At 35.8% G+C, this 24511-nt stretch overlaps 1 protein-coding gene across 1 annotated transcript; it reads right to left on the bottom strand.

Moving 5' to 3' along the window:
- Positions 1–4874: 4874 nt before the first annotated feature.
- On the bottom strand, positions 4875–23734 carry LOC121388563 (GPI transamidase component PIG-T-like). Its single transcript, XM_041519946.1, has 10 exons — positions 23550–23734; positions 19636–19813; positions 18686–18923; positions 17207–17293; positions 14417–14504; positions 12983–13077; positions 11795–11996; positions 9616–9768; positions 7091–7337; positions 4875–6272 (listed from the first exon to the last, which is right to left on the bottom strand). Exons 1-10 carry the CDS (start codon positions 23731–23733, stop codon positions 5918–5920), a joined length of 1827 nt encoding a protein of 608 aa, XP_041375880.1. The 5' UTR covers position 23734; the 3' UTR covers positions 4875–5917.
- Positions 23735–24511: the final 777 nt, after the last annotated feature.

The raw sequence follows: 24511 nt of genomic DNA, 5'->3' as shown, positions 1-24511 counted from the left end.
GGTACTGGGTTCATATCCCGGTACCGGCTTCTATTCAGAGCCAATTTTACAACTTAATCAAGTTAATGGGTTACGGTCACTAAACGTATATCAATAAGGCTGGAGGTGACTCGAGCTACAACTTCTAGAGCTGTAACGAACACTTATCCATCAACCCACTTTCTAACACACCCGTTATTTTTGGTAACTCATACTAATAACACACGTACGTATGATAACAATTTCAAAACATTCGACTGGCTGCTCCTAGGTAATGGCCATGTTGTCGATCCAATTGGGCAGGGTTTCTGCCAGAGGGTAAAACGAGTATGGTGTCATACCCAATTTATTTTGCAGATTTTGTTTTTAAAGTTAACCTTTTGACAACATTAACATTGATTTTTATTTTAACCCTAACCCTAATTTTAACCCATTTTCTGTCTGGTGGGAGGCCCACCATACCCCCTATTTATTGTTGTTGCATTCCATAGTGCCATACCCAAAAATTTCTTTCTGGCAGATACACTTGGGGAGGGTGTGTGTGTGTGTGTGTGGAGGGGGAGCACGAATGAAATCGATTAGGCCTACTCTGTGACGTATAGGTTGACCTGAAACTTAGTACACTGTCACCTAGAACGTAACCGCACGCGCTAGGGCCGTAAATATAAGTTTTAGTTGGGGAAAACCCCCCCCCCCCCATTTAAATGTGTTTAAAACCTGCTTTTTGAGGATATATATATATATATAAATAGAATACTACATGTGTCTGTTAGATACCAACTTGTTTTAAGATAAATGGTATCTAACGGACACTCATGTAGTATTATTTATGTCCTAGAAAGAGAACCTGCAAATAGCTGGTTTGTGCTCAGGACAGTGTGCTTGAACCGTAATAGGATATAAGCTCAAAAATAATTGTATAGGAAGAAGCTTCGTACAGACCATTCAGCGCTGACAGCGTAGCCTATTTGTCGGGGGGGGGGGGGGGGGGGGGAAGAGGGGTTGAAAATGGGCAGAATTTTGAAAATAGCAATTAGTAAAAAAGTTAATAGAATAAATAAAAAAAATAAAAAGGTTACAAGCCTAAAATAAAAAGAATTGACTGCTCGGCCGAATATTTATATAATTTGGAGCATTTTAGAAGGACAGTCCAAAATTAAATAAGAGAAAGAAGAGAGGATCGGACTATTTAATAATATTTAAAAAAAATAGTAATTTCGACATAAAATTTTGAACGCAGATCTAAAAGTTTAAAGTCCGATCGATATGTCCATGCGAGTGGCCTCGTTAAGGCCGTTAAGGGTGTGGAGGTTGGCCTACAGCGAAGAACCTGAATCTGCCAGAAAGATGAGCGGAGAACCGGCAAAGGCGGGGATGAAGTGCTTCCATCTCTGGTCGGCGAGGATGGTTATAACACTCCGGTAGTCGTTGCCGAAAAGGGCCTTGACGATCCTGTGGATGGTGTGGCTATCCATCTCTCTAACTAGGACCGTTGTCGGTAGACTCCTTCTCGGCGCTGACTTAGTACCAACCCCGTCTTGCCGGCTGTAGACTTGATGGCGTGTAGCTCGTAAGCGCTTCCATCAGGCAGTTGTTTCAGCTCTGGTTCCACTAGTCCGCCCATCAGTGATGCCGGATCCGAGGTGTCCCCCTGCACGAACTTCAGGAAGCCGGACCTGATTTTCCCGATCTGAACTTTTCAGACGGCTTCCAAGTCGGAGGGGGACGGTGCCTGTGAAGGTGGATGACTAGATTAATTCTTTCGTTTGATAGATACACACGTTATTGTTATAATTATAAACATATATTAATTCCTTGTCCCCTCTTCTTAGGTGCGTGGAAAGGCAGGGGTTCAAGGGCCTTTTGTTCTCAGCGATTTTATTTATTTTTTTATTTTCAATATATTTTTTTGAGTAGCACGACCCCCTAAAAACTTCGCTCGACACAGTAAGACACTCGTCCTGCATGCTTTCTTTTCGTGAGCATGAATGTTGAGCATTTTAACTAAAATGCAGTTTATGAATGTTTCCGACTTGATAGCACTAGAAGTATGGGGAATTTTGTATATGCCCACTCCACATTTTTAAAACTTAAATGATGTATGTTGGGGGGGGGGGGTGTGGGGTGTGTGTGTGTAGACCTAGACAAAATTATGGCATCAAAATATTTTCTAGCATTTCTTCTTCTTCTTCTGCGTTCCCAAGGCCATGCTCAGACTTCCAGTCCTGTTCTCACCAGGAAGTCCGCTGTCCGTCGAAGGGACGACATCGGTCCCCAAAGTTTCTCTTTTAGGTCCACCGGATACGGCCAGGTTTGTTGTCTCTTCTATCATTTAAAACATTGAACACCCTAATCTCACCCAATACGTCAAAGATAGAACGAAAATAATGGGCAGTTAAAAATAAAACCTGGGCAGAAAAAGTCACTTCTAAAATAAAAAGCGCACTTTAAAAATAAAATATAATTATTTTGTGCACCAACCCAATCATGTTCCCAATCCCCATGATGAGCTATTTTTGACATTTATTGGTAATAAATAACTATAGCCTACAAATTAATCGATCCCACACATAATCTTTGTATAAATAACTTGTGCATATTAAAACTGTAACGTTCTTATATGCCACGTGAACAGTGACATTCAGTATAAATGGATTCCCGTCTTATCCAATATATGGCAATGTAACAAATCTGATCAAATCTGCAAATCAACAAATCTGACAAGTTGACTGGATAGGGTCATCAGAGACAGACGAGTTGCACAAAGACGGCCAACTTGCCAGGATCAGCCATTGCCATAATGTAATTAGTTTGTTTCTTCTCACTTAACACACCCAATTCTATTGGTTGCCCACTAAAGTATTTCAATAAAAAAAAAATTCAAACTGCCATTAGGTGTACGTAATAGAAAAACAAGACCAGACTTGCAGAATAGAACATTTATGACAAATATGTTTGTAGCACATGTAATAAACAAGATGACGTGAACTGAGCTGAAATGAAAATGACTGTGATAACATTCTTATAACGAATGATATTAATGTTAATGAACTCGATGTTAACTATAAACTGGCAAAAAAAAAGCAAAAAAAAGCAATGAAAAAAAATTAAAAAATTCCGACATCTAAAATAATTTAATATTGCGTATATATAGAATATTTTTGGAATGTATATTTAAGTAGTTACAAATAGTGCATGTCATCTTATGGATATACAACATTAAAAGCAATTTTTAACAAAAATGAATATAAAGACTTACAAAATGGTGAAAAAAGAAACTTGCGGTTTGTTCAAAGGTAAGTTGGTGAAAATTTCCTCCAAGATAATCACAGTGAATAAATCAATACAATCACACAATGCTTTTGTAAAAAAAAACAAATTGTTGTCAACAGTAAACATTAACTGTAAAACAAATTATTCACTTCTATGAGAACATAATGATTACGATATTAAAACAAATATGTATTAAAGTTTCCCAATTGCCCTTAATACTTAACACAGTGCACAGGGCCGTACCAAGGGGGGGGGGGGGGGGGGCAGTTGCTCCCCCTGAGAATTTTTTCACTCCAGAAAATAGCATACACATCTCAGGGTTTAATTTGTATAGTGTTTCATTTGTTTATAAAAAGTAGTGCCCCCCCCCCAGGATTTTGATCATGGTACTGCTCTGGTGCATAGACGTACAGGATCCATTTTTTGTAGGGGGCAGGCTGGTTTTTACCCAAATTAAACGAAAATGCCCAAATCTGGATAACAAGGGTTACAAACAAATCACTACACATTTTCACATGGTTTGCAACTGATTTTGAGGGTAGAATGATGACAATTAAAAGGCCTCAGGTTAGCACATTTTGCCCGAATATCTTGATAGTTTTTGCCAGAATGTGAGAATTTGCTTCAGCCCCCCCCCCCCCCTCCCCCGTCTTGTATGCTTAGGACAGTATGTAAGCTACTCCAGTTTCATGTAAATTTGTACGGTTTCATGTGCATGATTACGGTTGTGCTGAGGATTTACTTTCGATAGCTGAAACTGATAATAGGGCAAGTTGCATTATGGCTTATTTCTAGTATCTTTAATTATCTTGAATGAATCATACTCTTCACAAATGGATTTTCAAATAATTAATCCTAGGACAGTCAACAAAAATGAGAGAACACAGTATTCTCATCATTTCATCACATGAAACTGAAGAAGCTTATAATTGGTGTTGTATCCAATCACAGTTCAAGCATTCTCCACTGGGTTGGGGGCTGAATTTAAGAAATGCAATCCACCACATACATCTAGGACAGCACATACCACAGCTTCTGATATACCAGTTGTAGAGCACCAGTTACTTTTGAAAAAACATCTACCATAAATTATTGCATGCTCCCGTCTAAAGTTTGATTAATAGTTTTATTTTGATTTTCAAAACTACTGTTATAAAGATCACAAACTTTAATAATAGATATGGTCGTGTTAAATGTTCAATGTCACATTCAGTGCATTGTTTTTTCAAAGTCTTGTTATATTAAAAGTTCTTCTAGATTCCTCTATAGTTTCTACCCGTAGTCTGCTAGATTTTGTTCTCACAAAATACATATTGTATTAAAAAATGTCCCTGTCCATCTTATTGTCAACTGGGTGTTATTTTCCAGTATTTTACTTTTCTCGTAACAGTAAAGTTTGCAAAATGCTCTAGATTATTAGACAATAACCAGTCAATACATAGTTCAACTTTTTATGAACTGCACAAATTTTAAAGTGACAGTAAAGTCTGTTTTGTTTAACGACACCACTAGAGCACTTTGATTTATTAATCATCGGCTATTAGAATCTGGATGTCAAACATATGGTAATTGTGACATAATCGTAGAGAGAAAGCCTGCTACATATTTCCATTAGCAGGAAAGAGATCTTTTATATGCACCATCCCACAGACAGGATAGCACATACCACAGCCTTTGATATACCAGTCATAGTACACTGGCTGGGACGAGAAATAGCCCAGTAGGCCCACCGATGGGCATGCTCTTTAGTCTCAGTATGAGAGATGTTTTTGATGATTGAAGTCAAAGATTACTAAGATTTTCTTTTATAGACGATCAAATTCCATACGTCATAGGTCTTTCTGGTTATCCCGGTGTATCTAATACCACGAAATGCATTTTTGAGAAGTAACAGTTATGGAGACAGTCCTAGTCTATTTTTAACAGTATTTTCCTGTTACGATGTCACAGACTCCTTTCACTTTATGGTAACGTTACTTAAATGTGTTACAGGTTTGTAGAGACTAGTTCTAGTTCAGTATTTTCCTCTTACAATGTCACAGACTCCTTTCACTTTATGGTAACGTTACTTAAATGTGTTACAGGTTTGTAGAGACTAGTTCTAGTTCAGTATTTTCCTCTTACAATGTCACAGACTCCTTTCACTTTATGGTAACGTTACTTAAATGTGTTACAGGTTTGTAGAGACTAGTTCTAGTTCAGTATTTTCCTCTTACAATGTCACAGACTCCTTTCACTTTATGGTAACGTTACTTAAATGTGTTACAGGTTTGTAGAGACTAGTTCTAGTTCAGTATTTTCCTCTTACAATGTCACAGACTCCTTTCACTTTATGGTAACGTTACTTAAATGTGTTACAGGTTTGTAGAGACTAGTTCTAGTTCAGTATTTTCCTCTTACAATGTCACAGACTCCTTTCACTTTATGGTAACGTTACTTAAATGTGTTACAGGTTTGTAGAGACTAGTTCTAGTTCAGTATTTTCCTCTTACAATGTCACAGACTCCTTTCACTTTATGGTAACTTTACTTAAATGTGTTACAGGTTGGTTGACTAACCAAACTAGTGTCCATTTCCACGGGTTAAAACGTCCACGACTGTTTGATCAGTGAGGTTTACAAATTTGAAAATGAAATAAACAAAACATTTCTAATGTTTCCTACTATTATGACGACTTTTCCTTTTTTATATCCTGCAGTGATTTATTATGTACTTTGTCTTCATCTTCTTGCTTCATATGTGTCTTTTCTTTATCTTCCACACTAGAATCTTCTGATGAAGATTTGTCTCCCCTTCTGAAGAAACTTTTTATTCTGCCTAGAAGTCCTTTTTTCTTGGTGGGATCCAAGACCCCGAATTTGCGTGTGGTGAGATTGTGTATTGATCCAAACGCTATGGCAACGACCGTACATGCCAAGCAGATCACATTGTATGGCATGCTGAAGTCTGGTGTCGGCAGTGAAACCAACAGAGACTCTGTGTGGATGCGTAGAAAAAACCTCTCTGATTTGTCAGTCATGCTGGAATAAAAATGCAAAATAAGAAAATATTAGAAAATTATCTCAGTGTAAGGGAAAAAAAAAAAAAACTGCAACAGAAAATTAAGAATCAAACTTAATAAACCAAACAAATGCAACCAGTAAAAACAAGAAGCTTTTTATGCAGTGAATGTCTGTGACAGTAATTATTTAAATGTTGATAATCCCTCCACCCACAGTAGGATTAATAACCCAATCAATGTTTTCTCCACATCCCTACCAGAGTTCAATAACAGGTATATCAATTCCTGGACACTGCCAGTACTTGTAGATACTTTCAGGTTTTCTACTATTATGGTAAGTAATACATTCAAATATATTTTGTTTAATTAGTCGGCAAGGAATATTAAAATAATTTCCTCTCATGTGAAAATCTGTGAAATAGCTCCAACTTTGATTTATTTTTCACCATACATAAAGTGAAAATATCCTGCACACATTATAATGCATTTATTACTTTGGATGACAATACCACTGGGTTTAGAACATGATGGAAAAAGTTACAAACTTTATGCAACTGGTTCTGCAAATTGCCAGAAGTAATATCCAATCACCAGCATTTATGGACTTGATCAATGTGTTATTGTCTGCATTTAGTCGTCAAGTGTGTCCTTCCTCCGACCGGTGAAAGGGACGGTGAGGTGTGACTGATAATGTAATTGCCAACGACCCAACAATTTGGGGTTGACAACTGACATTTGGAGTAAGCTTGTAATCAGGGTACACCTTCACCTAATGTAAACTGGAGTTTACAGTTTGTCTTAGACCTGTCTGAAACAAATAATGTATGTAAAACCCACCTAGATTCCAGTATAGCAGAGTACTGGGGTGTCGCAGTGTAGTTTTTAGCAGTCGGTAACATCATGGAGATGACCGCGGAGTTAACGGCAAACCCATGGTTAGCGTCAGGAGGGTATTCAGTCCATTTCAGAAATGCTCGCTGGAACTCAAAACTGATTTTTGTGATAGAATTAGCCTTCAGTCGGAAAACTAGTTCAAACTGGTATGGTCTGCTTCTGTCTTTCCCTGGGATGTAATGGATTTTAACTGAAATTTAAACATAAAACATCAGTGCATTGACACACAAAGATGCAAGTACAATTTAAGCAAATACATGTACCTTAAAGTTTATAAAATGATAGCATTTAGTGCTCAAAGATACTCATTGCACTTAAAATTAAACAAAACTGTTATGAAACAAAGATACAGATTGAGCTTCAAATTTGAACACAAACCTTTTCAAAACATAAAAAACTGCATAAATTTGCAATGCAAACATTTATAAAATCTGTATCATATTTGTCACTATAGAATGTGAACTGATAATGCCAGTTTTCAGCATGAAATGGTGAAGATCCAATTATATTACTATGCAAAGAAATAAAGAGCGGAAGATTTCAAGTTTTCTGTGAAATATGTCTGATATCCTATTGAATGAAGTTTGCAATGACTTCAAAAGAGTCGAATTGGTGCTGTGAAATAGATGTGAAATTGCAGATATCGCTCAGTGAGATAATACTCACATATGAATGAAATACCCATTTAATGTTTTTTATTACTGTCAGTTACTTTTACTTTTAAGTCTATTAACATCATCAAACACTAATCACTGGTATGACTTCTTTGAAAACACACCGGCCTCGGTGGCGTCGTGGTAGGCCATCGGTCTACAGGCTGTAGGTACTGGGTTCGGATCCCAGTCGAGGCATGGAATTTTTAATCCAGATACCGACTCCAAACCCTGAGTGAGTGCTCCGCAAGGCTCAATGGGTAGGTGTAAACCACTTGCACCGACCAGTGATCCATAACTGGTTCAACAAAGGCCATGGTTTGTGCTATCCTGCCTGTGGGAAGCGCAAATAAAAGATCCCTTGCTGCTAATCGGAAGAGTAGCCCATGTAGTGGCGACAGCGGGTTTCCTCTCAAAATCTGTGTGGTCCTTAACCATATGTCTGACGCCATATAACCGTAAATAAAATGTGTTGAGTGCATTGTTAAATAAAACATTTCTTTCTTTCTTTCTTTGAAAACATTGTAACATGAGTACAACAGAGAGAGATCACAAGGAAAAATACTTATGAAAAATTCCAAGTAAAACAATTTGATAACAACATTCAATAAGTAATGTAAAGGTGTTCGTTTCACTGGTGACTAACAAAACTATTATTTCAATGTTTTTGTGTTTCCCCCCCATATATTTCATGAAATATTATTAAGCAAATACCTTTTGATATGATACAAAATCCATTTATACATTAAACATTCTGTAATTATCTATGTTGTGTGGTATCAGAATTTAGTTTGTGATCTGAACAATGGATATTACAAATGAAGAACTGAAATGTATTCACCCAGCTTTACAACCAGAAAACTTCATCATTGACCCAAGTTTCCAACATGAAATATGTAATTTTGAACCAACACTATTCAACCTCAAATTGTAAAAAACCCAAATAATTTAAAACTATTTTGATGAGTGTCATAGTTTAGAGGACATAGTGAGTCTAATTAACAAAATAAAATTTACAGAAGAACTTATTAATATTTTTTGAATTTTTTTTAAAAACCCTATGATCACAATCCATGACGTCATTGTTTATGACAATTTATTTTCACTTTCAATCGACGACGGAGTAATCCATCCAACATCTACTTCAAAGTCTGTGTTATCAGTTATTTTTGGTGAATACTTTATAAATCTTCAGTTTTCATTAAATAATAATGTCCAACATGTTTTAAAAGAAATAATTATACAAATAGCGAGAAATAACATTTACACAATTTAGACCGTTTTTTGTTTTCTTTTCTATGTTCTAGTGTTCACAGAATCAAGATAGATAAATCCTGTTAATGTTGACAGCTGTATTTGCAAAGACCGGTCGCATCTTGACAACAGTTTTTATGTTAGTTTTGCGCACCTTGACTGCTGTCGAGAATGGGAGGGAAAGAGTTAACGACACCACTAGAACATATTGATTTATTAATAACTGGCTGTTGGATGTTAAACATTCAGTAATTCTGAGATGCAGTATTCAGAGGAATGTTTATATGCACTTTCCCACAGCAGATAACATATGAACCATGGAGCATTGGTTGTGATGTGGAAGAAAGGTCATCAGAGAATGGGTCCACTGAGAAGGTTTGATCCTACAACCCTGGCACCTCAGATGGGCACTCTAAGTCTAATGACCGAACTAAATAAAACTGAAACATACTCAAGTAAGCCAAAGCTAATTAACAAAGCTAACTGAGGTAAGTAACAAAATAAAAATAGTTCATGCAGACCAGATTCTGCAAACCGGTAAGAAAAGATAACTCTACGTACATGGTTTGATCGCAGTCCCAGCGTTTTCGATGACAAGCGACTTGAAGAATACTCTCATGTACCATGGTAGCGTGTCCATGTAGATAACACTCATGTCCTCTGACAGAGAATTGTATATCAAACAAGTCACCCCTCCCCTCTCTAATCCATAGCCTGAAAAACATGAAAACGAGCAAAAACTGTAAATTACACATCAAACATGTCAACCCTCCCCTTTCCGATCCATAGCCTGGAAAACATGAAAATAAGCAAAAACTGTAAATTATATATCAAACATGTCACCCCTACCCTCTCTAATCCACAGCCTGGAAAACATGAAAATAAGCAAAAACTGTAAATTACATATCAAACACGTCACCGCTCCCCTTTCCGATCCATAGCCTGGAAAACATGAAAATAAGCAAAAACTGTAAATTATATATCAAACATGTCACCCCTCCCCTCTCTAATCCACAGCCTGGAAAACATGAAAATAAGCAAAAACTGTAAATTATATATTAAACACATCACCCCTCCCCTCTCTAATCCATAGCCTGGAAAACATGAAAACAAGCAAAAACTGTAAATTACATATCAAACATGTCACCCCTCCCCTTTCCGATCCATAGCCTGGAAAACATGAAAATAAGCAAAAACTGTAAATTATATATCAAACATGTCACCCCTCCCCACTCTAATCCACAGCCTGGAAAAGATGAAAATGAGCAAAAACTATAAATTATATATTAAATACGTCACCACTCCCCTCTCCAATACACAGCCTGGAAAAGATGAAAACAAGTAAAAACTGTAAATTATATATCAAACACGTCACCCCTCCCCTCCGATCCATAGCCTGGAAAAGATGAAAACAAGAAAATACTGTAAATTATATATCAAACACGTCACCCCTCCCCTCTCCAATCCATAGCCTGGAAAACATGAAAATGAGCAAAAACTGTAAATTATATATCAAACACGTCACCCCTCCCCTCCGATCCATAGCCTGGAAAAGATGAAAACAAGAAAATACTGTAAATTATATATCAAACACGTCACCCCTCCCCTCTCCAATCCATAGCCTGGAAAACATGAAAATGAGCAAAAACTGTAAATTATATATCAAACATGTCACCCCTCCCCTCTCTAATCCATAGCCTGGAAAAGATGAAAACAAGAAAATACTGTAAATTATATATCAAACATGTCACCCCTCCCCTCTCCAATCCATAGCCTGGAAATCATGAAAATGAGCAAAAACTGTAAATTATATATCAAACATGTCACCCCTCCCCTCTCTAATCCATAGCTTAGAAAAAATGAAAACAAGCAAAAACTGTAAATTATATATCAAACACGTCACCCCTCCCCTCTCCAATCCATAGCCTGGAAAACATGAAAACAAGCAAAAACTGTAAATTATATATCAAACACGTCACCCCTCCCCTCTCCAATCCATAGCCTGGAAACATGAAAACAAGCAAAAACTGTAAATTATATATTCCATCATACCGACTGCCACCATAAAAATCAATTATAACAACTCAATTAATTATGAATACTTTCTTTGTCATGTTTGCTTAACTGTATTTTAAAAATAGGGTTATTTTGTTTCACATGACAATCAAAATACTAATTATATATGATCAAAAGCACCAAATACGTTGATAACATACTAGTATTTAATTTAGATAAAATAACTGCATGAACACAAAAAGGCTTTTTAATGATATGCAGGGCTCACAATGGAACAAACTGTGGTTTAGCCAATTTTCAAATATACTATAGTATCTCCTTGAAAATTATTACATTGTGGTTCAATTAAGGAAAATTTTATTAGCCAAAGACTAAATGTTGTAGCCACTGTGTGTAAAAAATTAGCAACTGGCTAATTTGGCAATGTACAGAGTGAGTCCTGGACATGTTATGCTATCTTCAATCATTCAGCAACCAAAAAACACCAACACTTAAACAATTTGAATGATTGGATAAGACATGCTTTAGCAGACCTTGTGTGGAGTCATTAACTTCTCCCCTAACTTAGTTTATGGGGAGTCATTTCAGATATTACCATATTGATACCATTCACATGCTAAGGGGAGCTAAAAACATTTTACTCTACTTGAGCGAAAGAGATAGCTTCCCTTAATTAGTGAAGTCTGTCTTAGCCAATCACTGGCCACAGATTCTAGTATTTCACCTGTGATGTATCTCTGTGCGTAAACCGGTGGTGGGCTGATATCAGTGTACACACTCTTCTGGGTGGTCTTCACAGCAATATTCAACACGCGGCCACCTGCAGTTTGTTTCCCTATGTCGTAAACATTGTACGTTCTCTCATCTCCACCTCGCATCACTTGTCGTACCATGTCAGACTGAGGCAGCACGGTAAAACGTGTCTCCTGTAAATTAAATTTAAAAAAAAAAAAAACTTTAATTAAGAAAGAAAACTTCTCACAGAACACAGATAAGGTGATGACTACGATGTGTGGCACTTAATATTCTCAAACTGGTTATTGACATAAAAATCTCTCAGCTCAGTGATTCTTTACTCTCTTAAAGGGACATTCCCGAGCTTGCTCCATTGTAACATCTTTCCGATTAATAAACTATTTCTACAATTAAACTTACATATTAAATATATTTTCTTGTTTAGAATATCAGTGTCTGTATATTCAATGTGTTTATGGTCATCTTAATATTTGTAAGAAGCCCAAACTGGATTTTGTCTTCAAATAATTTCAAATATATTTTAGGAAATAAAATCAAATTTAACCTAGTACAAATATTACAATGATCAGAAACACGTTTAACATACAGACACTAATATTTTATGCAGAAAAATATATGTGATATGTAATTATAATCACTAAAAAGTCTCTGTTAGTCGATAACAGCTTAAAAATTGCAGCAAACTCAGGAATGTCCCTTTAACTGATCAGGGTTAACACAAGTACCATTAATAGATCACTTTGCTTTTATGGATCCAGTGTGACCACACTCTGGATTTGCCAATGATTTTTCAATAACAAGTACATCCCAGTGGAATACACCTTGAAATTATTTGACAGCTGACATATTCAAAAGAGGATTTAATAATGATATTATTCTGTCTATTGTGAGTGTGTCTAAGTTTGCCTGACCTACACAGTACCTAATTAGAAGGCATACAATTATACACCTTGCTACAATCAGTAGATCTAATCGCCACATTTTCTCAAACATCCTCCGACTTTCATAGATAATGAACACCTTGAACAAACAGAGCTTAAAAGACTTTCTCAAAAAAAGACTGTCACAACGACCATGATAATAAAATACATTTACATCTATTCACCATGACTGCTGTGATAGATGAAGTAAGAAAACCAATAGAAATGGTACCTACATTTTGTGATGTGATATCAAAAAACACTTTGCTGGAGCTGCTCAGTGGGCACTGGGTTGTGAGAACATTACCAAACAACTTCTTGATGGACCAGGCTACAAAACAAGTGTTACGCTTTAATTAATTAAACCCCTGCGCGTGCTGTAACCTCACCGTGGTGCAGGGGTGTAACATTCTCTTTGAGAATGGCCAATACAGCACAAAATTGAAATTTTGAGTAAAAGTCAGTATCTATCTGTGGTATTTGTATTTTTGCACAGTTCTTTGCACTGTTTTTGTTTGAATCTTGAATTCTTGTACTGAATTTAGGGATGAGCAACAGCACAATTATGCTTGTATGCTTACAAAATAAAAAGTCTGCTTTAACTGCATGTTTAACAAAACCTAAAACATTGTATTCTCCAGAAAGCTGGCTGGACAAAGCTGGATTTATTTTTGATGTGAATGTGCAATAAGCCTGAGGTCATGCTAAATTGAAAAAAAAGATAGGCTTGTCCCCCATAACTAACCTGACCTTTCTTTTAAGAGCTTTTCCCCCCAGCCATGAACTGGTTGAAAGGGAAACCCATCATACAATTAGGGTTTTAACCCTTGAGAAGGCTTCATCAATAGGGTGTATAGCCAATTATATTTAAAACGTTTGTTTTGTTTAACAACACCACTAGAGCACATTGAGTTATTGATCATCCCAATTATATTAAAACAAAAACAAGTCACAAATTCAAAAGATAATGATGACAATAATATAATGAGGAGGGTAAGGGAAATGTAAGAATTAAAAACAAATTTAATTTGTTTTTTTTGTATTTAAATCGGGCCAATACCATGCAAATGTTTAACATTATAAACATATATACATTAAAGGGACATACCCTAGTTTTTAAACACTAAAGCATATTTTTCACTATTAGAGCCGTTTATGATTACTGAAATCAAACATTACTTATATTTTATTGTTTAGATTATCCATTTTCGTAAAACCGAAGTGTTTCTGGTTATCCTAGTGTTTCTAATACCACAAAATGCATTTTTCATATTTTTAAAAACACGTGTGTCTGAGAAGTAACTGTTAAGGAGTCGTGTTATTATTCAAGTTTTAAGGGTATTTCAATGTCACAGACTCTTGTTTCACTCTGTTGTATCCAAATTTGTTACAGGTTTGTAAATTAGTGTCCATTGTTACGGGTTAAAACTAAAGTCTAGGTGAAAATTATGCTTTGGTGTTTAAAAACTAGGGTCTGTCCCTTTAATATTTGTGAAACAAGTAATATAAAATAACTGATCTTAGTATAGGCTAAGATGTTGCTATATAATTTTATTAATGACTTTAGATCAAAGAACTACTAGCAGAGAAGTTCCTGGATTAACAGTGTTATGCTTCAATGAAAGGCATCATTTTGGGATATACTTCACTAAACTAACTTGAATACTTACGCTGAAGACCATAGCCAGACGTGCTGGTGTCAAACACGACAGCCAATGACAGACTCAGTTCCATAGCGGTGTGGGAACAGCCAATTCCCTAACAAGACAAACACAGATACAAGTGTAGTGTGAATAAACATGTGAAAAATCTATTATATTACTGTAATAGAAGTTAAAGTTTGCTTTGTTTAACTTGATCACACTGAGAAATGAATTGGTCGGGTGTCTTTTTTTCACTGTATATATACAGTGTTTAGACAAAACTGATTATCATTACAAAATATCTGTAAGAAATATAAGACTCAAGTCCACTTAGTATAAAGTTAAACCCAATTAAACTTTTATGGACATAGAAAACTAAGTAACAAATAAAACCGGATAGGTGAAACAGAACCTCTGGATGGATATTAAGCAGAAACCTCTACAACAGAAACTTAAAATGTTTCTAGGCAGTGTCGACCTCAGGCAGGGGTGCAGAAATAGAAACTATTTCACTAGCCCGTCGGAACAGAACCAACTAAAATTTACTAGCCCACCAGAATTTCTACTAGTCTGCCAGCCTAAAGAACAATATTATTGTTTAACAATACTGTAATATACACTGTCTCCACTTCAAATGATATATTATTAAGTCCCCTTGGTAACTGGTCAACATCACATGGCAAACGAAATCAAGTCCCATACCATGATTGACAAATCAAGAAATTAAAAAAATATTCTGATATAAAATGTTCACATTTCTTTCGTATAGATTTACAAAATTGAAGTGACATCTCCCAAGTATTTAACAGAACAATCTATTTAAAACACACCGGCAACATACTTTCGATGTAAATAAACCATTTCTAGGAAGTATTGACCTTTGACCGGCTCTGTTTCTGTCATCTGTTAATCAGTCAGAAAAAGACAGATCACCCGACGGACTGGTAGTTGTATTTTTTAACTCGTCCATCAGAATTTTTTGTCGCATTTGGGGAGCGGACGAGTACTTTCTGCACCCCTGTCAGGATTTCACATTTTATGGGAACCAATAACCAACCAAGGCCCGTGCTTATAAAACTTTTAGAGTCTTGACTCAATCTCTAATGACGTCACACACATACAATTTTATGGTGTTGTCATAACATTAGTGTTACAGACTATTAGTCTCGAGTCTCGACTCTAAAATCAGCTACTTTAAGCATCATCAAGAAACTTAGAATATAATATACTCACTTGGCAAACGGGCCTTGTATACACCGCTAGTGAGTGGTAATCTGCTACTTTAAGCATCATCAAGAAACTTAGAATATAATATACTCACATGGCAAACGGGCCTTGTGTGCACCGCTAGTGAGTGGTAATCTGCTACTTTAAGCATCATCAAGAAACTTAGAATATAATATACTCACTTGACAAACGGGCCTTGTGTGCACCGCTAGTGAGTGGTAATCTGCTACTTTAAGCATCATCAAGAAACTTAGAATATAATATACTCACTTGACAAACGGCCCTTGTATGCACCGCTAGTGAGTGGTAATCTGCTACTTTAAGCATCATCAAGAAACTTAGAATATAATATACTCACTTGACAAACGGGCCTTGTATGCACCGCTAGTGAGTGGTAATCTGCTACTTTAAGCATCATCAAGAAACTTAGAATATAATATACTCACTTGACAAACGGGCCTTGTATGCACCGCTAGTGAGTGGTAATCTGCTACTTTAAGCATCATCAAGAAACTTAGAATATAATATACTCACTTGACAAACGGGCCTTGTATGCACCGCTAGTGAGTGGTAATCTGCTACTTTAAGCATCATCAAGAAACTTAGAATATAATATACTCACTTGACAAACGGGCCTTGTATGCACCGCTAGTGAGTGGTAATCTGCTACTTTAAGCATCATCAAGAAACTTAGAATATAATATACTCACTTGACAAACGGGCCTTGTATGCACCGCTAGTGAGTGGTAATCTGCTACTTTAAGCATCATCAAGAAACTTAGAATATAATATACTCACTTGACAAACGGGCCTTGTATGCACCGCTAGTGAGTGGTAATCTGCTACTTTAAGCATCATCAAGAAACTTAGAATATAATATACTCACTTGACAAACGGGCCTTGTATGCACCGCTAGTGAGTGGTAATCTGCTACTTTAAGCATCATCAAGAAACTTAGAATATAATATACTCACTTGACAAACGGGCCTTGTATGCACCGCTAGTGAGTGGTAATCTGCTACTTTAAGCATCATCAAGAAACTTAGAATATAATATACTCACTTGACAAACGGGCCTTGTATGCACCGCTAGTGAGTGGTAATCTGCTACTTTAAGCATCATCAAGAAACTTAGAATATAATATACTCACTTGACAAACGGGCCTTGTATGCACCGCTAGTGAGTGGTAATCTGCTACTTTAAGCATCATCAAGAAACTTAGAATATAATATACTCACTTGACAAACGGGCCTTGTATGCACCGCTAGTGAGTGGTAATCTGCTACTTTAAGCATCATCAAGAAACTTAGAATATAATATACTCACTTGGCAAACGGGCCTTGTATGCACCGCTAGTGAGTGGTAATCTGCTACTTTAAGCATCATCAAGAAACTTAGAATATAATATACTCACTTGACAAACGGGCCTTGTATGCACCGCTAGTGAGTGGTAATCTGCTACTTTAAGCATCATCAAGAAACTTAGAATATAATATACTCACTTGACAAACAGGCCTTGTATGCACCGCTAGTGAGTGGTAATCTGCTACTTTAAGCATCATCAAGAAACTTAGAATATAATATACTCACTTGACAAACGGGCCTTGTATGCACCGCTAGTGAGTGGTAATCAGCATCATACAACTTAATGGCATTGAACAATGTAGAAAGTCCAACCTACACAAAGAGAAGCAAACCAATGAATATTCATAATAAGTAGTAATCATAATTCATACAGATAATTGGATGGCTCTTGTCTGGAAACAAAGTTTGATTTTAACAAAATTTTCAGGGATTCGCTATCAGATTTTTAAAAAATGCCAAAGAGACCTATAGTCCTTCCAACACCTATAGCTATAGTCTTTCAGACTATGGAATTTACTAAAAGTTATTTATTTCTGAGACAATTGTTTTCTAAATTGCAAACATAACTAGTGGGGTTTTTGTTACTTCCAAAACACTTTTACTCTTCTTCTTACGTCAAACCAAGCTGAAAATATTTACAAAAAACAGACCGGACAGACTATAGTAAACATTTTCAATGTTAAGATTAAACAGTTTAAATTATAATTAGTATCAAGACACAAAATGTGATCTGTTTAAAGAGATTTCTAAATGCCAATTGGACATAGTGAAAAATTTAATAATACAATTAAACAGTTTAAATTATGTATATTAATTAGTGTCTACATAGGAGTATTATTAATGCAGCCACATGTAACAAGTGCTAGGGAACATTTTGTCTTGTCCAATAACTTCTCTATACAACTTCCAGACTGTTACCCCATACTAAAATATAACACAGTAGATGCTAATAAATTTTCAAATTGCATAACAAAGGTCACTAATCAAACATTTTAAAACAAAAAGATTTTGTAATGGAAGAAGAAGGAAATCTTTTATTTAACGACGCACTCAACACATTTTATTGACGGTTATATGGCGTCGTTAAGGACCACACAGATATTGAGAGAGGAAACTTGCTGTCGCCACTTCATGGGCTACTCTTTTCGATTAGATGCAAGGGATCTTTTATAGGCACCATCCCACAGACAGGATAGTACATACCACAGCCTTTGTTACACCAGTTATGGAACACTGGCTGGAACAAGAAATAGCCCAATGGTTTCACCGACGGGGATCGATCCTAGACTGACCGTGCATCAAGCGAACGCTTTACCCCTGGGCTAAGTCCCGTCCCGATTTTGTAATGTGCTGTACCTTTGTGTGACAAGGCAGTAACTTTGTCCACGGCGTGAGATTTTGTAATGTGTTGTACCTTTGTGTGACAAGGCAGTAACTTTGTCCACGGCGTGAGATTTTGTAATGTGTTGTACCTTTGTGTGACATGGCAGTAACTTTGTCCACGGCGTGAGATTTTGTAATGTGTTGTACCTTTGTGTGACAAGGCAGTAACTTTGTCCACGGCGTGAGATTTTGTAATGTGTTGTACCTTTGTGTGACAAGGCAGTAACTTTGTCCACGGCGTGAGATTTTGTAATGTGTTGTACCTTTGTGTGACAAGGCAGTAACTTTGTCCACGGCTTGAGATTTTGTAATGTGTTGTACCTTTGTGTGACAAGGCAGTAACTTTGTCCATGGCGTGAGATTTTCCGTGCAGACCACTTCACCTGGAAGAGCTCCGTACCGCACAAAGTGAGACGAAGCGGAGTAACCTTCCGGCGCGAGTCCACGAGGTCTGAACGACCAACGAGGCGAGATTGTCAGCTTACTGTCGAGGAAGTTGAGAGACGTGCAAAACAAACCTGAGACAGCGTTCACCAAATTAGACCATGTCTGATCCACACTAAAATAAACATTTTAAAACTATTTTAATATTGAAAAGGAAAAGTAGAATTCGAATTCAACACATGCATACATGTAGTTCTATTTATAGATGTTTAACTTACATAATGTTTGCTATAACGTTAATAATTGTGTTCTCACAAATAAACAAGCTTTTCTACAAACACAGCAAAAATAATACACAAGATACATTTTTCAAATTTTGTATGCAATCAGAGCTTTACATTTACAGGGCACAATATTTCAAACAAGTCACTGTTTTGTTCACATGTCAGTTATTCTATTATAAATATACAGCAGAATCTTGTTGGGTCAAATACACCGCATGGCTCCAACCAAAAAGTCCTAAGTTACACTTACACATTGCTGACCGAATGGTTAGGTACAACTACCCAATGGGTAGAACAATTTCTCAAGCATCAACAGGGTTCGAGCCAATGAGATTCAACTGTACATGTATGTGAAATGTCAAAATCTAAATGAAAAGGTACTAACTTCAGGATCAGCAGAACTTTATTTTGTATTCAACTAAAATCGGTTATCCAAGTGAAAATAACAGTAACCCAAAATTATGGAATATTATCCTCTCTGGTATTTTATTTAAATAATAAAAAATAATAATTTAAAAATTAATGGGAAAAAAATACTTTTCCGAGTTGAAATTTTATCAAAGATCTTTGAACAATATTAGATGTTAACAAAAAGCAGTGTACTTGGCAACAGTGGGCTGAAACCACACCCACAGTTCAGCACCGGACGGGGCGTCTTCCACAGGGTAGCCCCACTTCTCATAATGCCACAGACCTTGAGTCTGGGACAGGTGAAGTTCTTGTACTTTGTACGTTGACAAAACATCTCCCAGTGATTTAGGAAACAATCGGTAGTGATTAACTGAAAAAAATAAAGAAAGAAAGCCATTAAAAAAATCCTAATAATTTATACATCACAGGGCTCAAACTTAACGGCGGCAATGACGGCAATTACTTTTGGTCATGGGTATCAGTGCTATCACCGATAGCAAAATGTATAAACCTGTAGTGATCAACATTATCGACAAGTATTTAACACAGGTGTTTGGGTCCTGGTTGGAGTTAATGGGTGTTCAGTTAGTACCACTTGATGCAACGAGTCATGTATTGTATAATATATGTTCTCAAAAAGTTTTGCAACATAACTTTCGTGTTATACCCCTCCCCTATTTTTCGGTGCCACTCTTTTATTTTCCCGCATCTTACCACAATTTACAGCACCCAACTCCGCTATTTCAAAATGCAGACAATCAAGTCTGCACACTTGACATCAAGGAAAACAAGCCACTGATGTTATGGAAACTTCAGCAGCTGTTTGATAATCAGAGATTGTGCAATATTGATATAAATTGGTCTCCGAGCGTAATAACTGTCCAAATGTCAAGTCTAGCTCTCTTACCATCAGAGTATTCGGGCTACTTAAAATCTATATTATTTTTGTACATGTGGAGTGTTTCTTGTCATCTTGGTGTTTTTAATATCACAAAATATTAGTTTTTCTTCAAATTTTAAAAAAACACGTGCATCTGAGAAGTAACAATTATGGAGTTGAGTTTTGGTACAGTTTTAAGGGTATTTTACCATTTCAATGGGACAGACTCTTGTTTCATTCTGTTGTAACTTTATCCAAATGTGTTACAGGTTTGTAGATTACCACTAAACTTAGTGTCCATTTTTATGGGTTAAACTAGTTAAACGGGTTCAAAGAAAAATGTCTGGTACTAATTTCCCTTTGATAGTTTATTAAAAAAAAATCTGAAAAATTGTTTTAGATAATTTAATGAACCCAAATTTATTTACTGTATGGTCGAGTATTGTAAAAGCGAGAGTATTGTAAGTTTGAGACTGCGATTTCTGTGAAATTCACGAGCACGCTCAAGTACAGAAGCGCAAAACGTCATAAGAACAAAGTATATAGCTGCAACTTGCTTGATTGAATTTGTCTTGAAGAAATAAATAAAAAAGGGACTTTTTTTTTTTAAATTTATTGATTTAGCAGTCAGCAGATTGCTGCATGGTGTTTAAAATACTGCTTGCAAGATAAGGTGGGACAAACTTCTCTTTTGTTTTTTTTAAATAGCTTTGATTATTTCTAATTGTATTTTTTATCTAAATATTTTTTAAATATTTAATCAAATATTATACTAACTATACATATTGTAGTACCAGGTAATAACCATATTTTTTATGTAAAACTGTATTGATATACATCCTAGTTTATGTTTTAAAATTTTAGTCCAGCCAGTGCACCATGACCGATATACCCTGTTTTTGGGATGGTGCATATAAAAGATACTTTGCTGCTAATCGGAAAGAGTAGCTCATAAAGTGGTGACAGCAGGTTTCCTCTCTCAATACCTGTGTTGTCCTTAACCATATGTTTGATGCCATATAACTGTAAATAAAATGTGTTGAGTGCGTTGTTAAATAAAACATTTCCTTCATTCCTTCAAATTTTAGCGCCCTTATTAATGTAGATGATTTGTCCTCTGGACGTTTCGTTCACTACAAATTTGTCCACTGTTGAACTCGAGACGATTCGTCCAAAACAAAAAAACATTTCTTGGACAATTCATCCACTATATAAAAAAATTGTATTAGTTATTTACTGTGTATTTCATCCACAGACTAAATAAATGTACGGACACTTTTTATTTTAGTGGAATATCAACACAGAGAATTGCCAGAGAAGTGCCGATTGTAACCTAACCTAACAGCTTTGCCATGCCTATATCTCTGACATCGCCAGTGGCTTTGCTCGTGGCAGAAGGGGGGTTACCAAGTATGATGGGGACACTTTGATAGACAGGGTCTATTATAGTTATAATATTGTAATTATAAAAAGGAATGGGACAATTAAAGTAAATTTATGCTTATTGTATTTACAAATTTATTTATGACACTTATTTTTGAACGAGCTCTCAAAATTAATAATTATATATATATAGTTAGTGGAGAATATAGCCAAAAGTCCAGAATGTCCTGAACTACATCCAAAATACCTGGTTTCGAAGTAGCATTTGGAGGGTGCAGAACTCGTCACTCTTTGGAATGCCAGTAAGTATTGTATTATGTTGCTGTCAACAAAAACAGACTGGCTTCTTTCTATTATGAATTATTTATTGTCATGTATTATAATTACTAAAATTATTATTTACATTGTACTTGCTGTTTCTTGTGTATATTATGATTATCCGCATAGTGCTTTTTTATTTATTTCTTGCACTTTTCACATCCGGACCAACAACACTACTGAAGGTTGGCACAGAAGGATCAATGCCAGAGCTACAAGGGAAGGTAACAGTTTTACCTGCTGGTGCCTCTGCTTATGCAGGAAGCCAAGTTGGTTGAAATGAACATGGAGAGGGTGAGCGACGGAAGGCTGGGTCAGATGCAAAGGGTGAAGCAGAGGACCAGGCAGGGTGAAGTGTTTCAGATTGGGGTGATATCTCCACTAAGCAGCTGATTTAAGCCATTTCAAGATTGAAATGAAATCGGAATAAATGATATTTACAGTTGAATGCACATTTGATGTTGATGCTTAATAAAATGAAAAAGAAGTTAACAAATTTTTATTTTATTTTATTTGTTTATTTTTTCCACAAAGCACTTGCATACATGTTGGGGAGGGCGAGGCAATGTGCACCCCTTAAAGGAAAATTATCACTTGGGTCAAACTAAACTGAAATTATTCACACAAAAAAACATCTTCATAGATGGATGGGACGGACTAAAAGTCATTTTTGTTTATTTTTTAAAATTATAATAAGTTATTTATTTCTGAGCAGACTGTTTTCACAACTGCACACAAAAAATAGTATTGTTTTGTTATTTCCAAAACACTTTTACTATTTTTTTTACGTCAAACTAAACTGAAATTATTCACACAAAAAACCATCTTCATAGAGGAATGGGATGGACTAAAAGTCCTTTTTGTTTATTTCTTAAAATTACCGATATCGGGTCCACTTGACTCGTAGAATTCAAGAGTTATTTATCGTCTTTTCTACTACATCACAAGTATTAGAACATACAGTGTAGCAAAATAATTCACACGAAACGCTAAAGAATAAAACAAGAATAAAAGTTGAAAATTAGTGGTAAGCTGTCTCAACGACCATTTTCATCATCTGTCAGGCCGGTGGTTCGTCGGAAGATGTTCCAGGTTCAAACTGATAAGGCATTAGTTGTTGTGTTGCACAAATATTAGTCCAGTTGTCATTACTACACTATTCATCATCGAAAGAAGAATCGCATGATCAATGAGCTTGGCAGTCGCTGTCGGTCCCACTTTCGCTTGCGCTGGAAGTCATCTCGTGGTAGTTTTCTGTGAAGCTCGTTCCCTTCGTGACGTCACAGCTATTTACAGGCAAATGTTTTTACAGAGAATTTTACTTGGTCGTTTCCGGCAGTGTTCTACGGGAGTGATGTTTTAATACTTTTATGGGGCATTTTCGTAATTATTGATTTACATATCGGTGTAAAATATTATTACAATGAATTAAGAAAGCATTTAATTGTGGAATTTGAAATTTTAGTGTATGGTCTGGAACAGCACTTTAAGCCTTAAATTATGGCAAAATTGCCGGTCAACTTACACTCTTGTGGATTTTCAATCGATGAATTCCACAAAGTTGTGAATTGAAAATGAAAATACGTATGCCCACTAGGGAGGGGTTTAATTAATAACTCTTCTTTAAAATCGTCATTTGTGACAGAACTGCAAATGTCAATACAACAGCACACGATCAAAACAAAAAAAATCATTTTGCAGGAATCCATAGCGGAAGTTTCCATCTTACTGACCCGAGGTGAATAAAGTTGGTTAACTGATTAGCCAGAAATATAATAATAATAATAATAATAATGATAATAATGATAATAATGATAATAATGATAGTGAATAATAATAGTGAATAAAAAAAAAAAAAAAAATTATTATTATTATAGATCATTATCATCATAATCGTCATCGTCGTCGTCGTCGTCATCATCATCATCATGTATCTGACCCAGTTATAAACCTTAAAGTCTAGACTTTAATAAAGTCCAGACTTTAATTTCATGGCAACGCCATTCAAATAGCATTAAGTTAAAGTCTGGACTTAGTCAAAATGATTACGTCAAATTCAGTTTCAGTCAAATTAGTTCATAAAGATTAACGTTGACTGCAAGTCGAAGAGCAAGCACAAGTTATGTGCTTGCACTTCGACTTGCAGTCAACGTTAATTTTGATGAACTACAGTCAAACATATCTGACTAGATTCAATAACAGTTCAGACAGTTTGTGATGAAACTAATTATTAAGAACATTTTATTTTAATTTGTTTTATGTGCATCAACTTTACAATTTTACATTTTATATTTTAACTACAAACATTCAAATTGTGATATCACGACTGTGTTAATATGCCGGTCACTCTTAATCGTTAATGGCTTTTACACGGGCCATTTTAACTCATAACACATTTTTAAAAGAAGAAGACGCAAAAAGTAGAAAATTTAATTATTTAGATGTAATTCAAAGTACAATCTTTACATTTCATAAGAAAAATTAATA

The sequence above is a fragment of the Gigantopelta aegis genome, chromosome 14 (genome assembly GCF_016097555.1).
Source record: "Gigantopelta aegis isolate Gae_Host chromosome 14, Gae_host_genome, whole genome shotgun sequence".
In the NCBI taxonomy this organism is placed as follows: Eukaryota; Metazoa; Mollusca; class Gastropoda; order Neomphalida; family Peltospiridae; genus Gigantopelta; species Gigantopelta aegis.
This window is presented reverse-complemented; position numbering and strand designations above follow the sequence as displayed.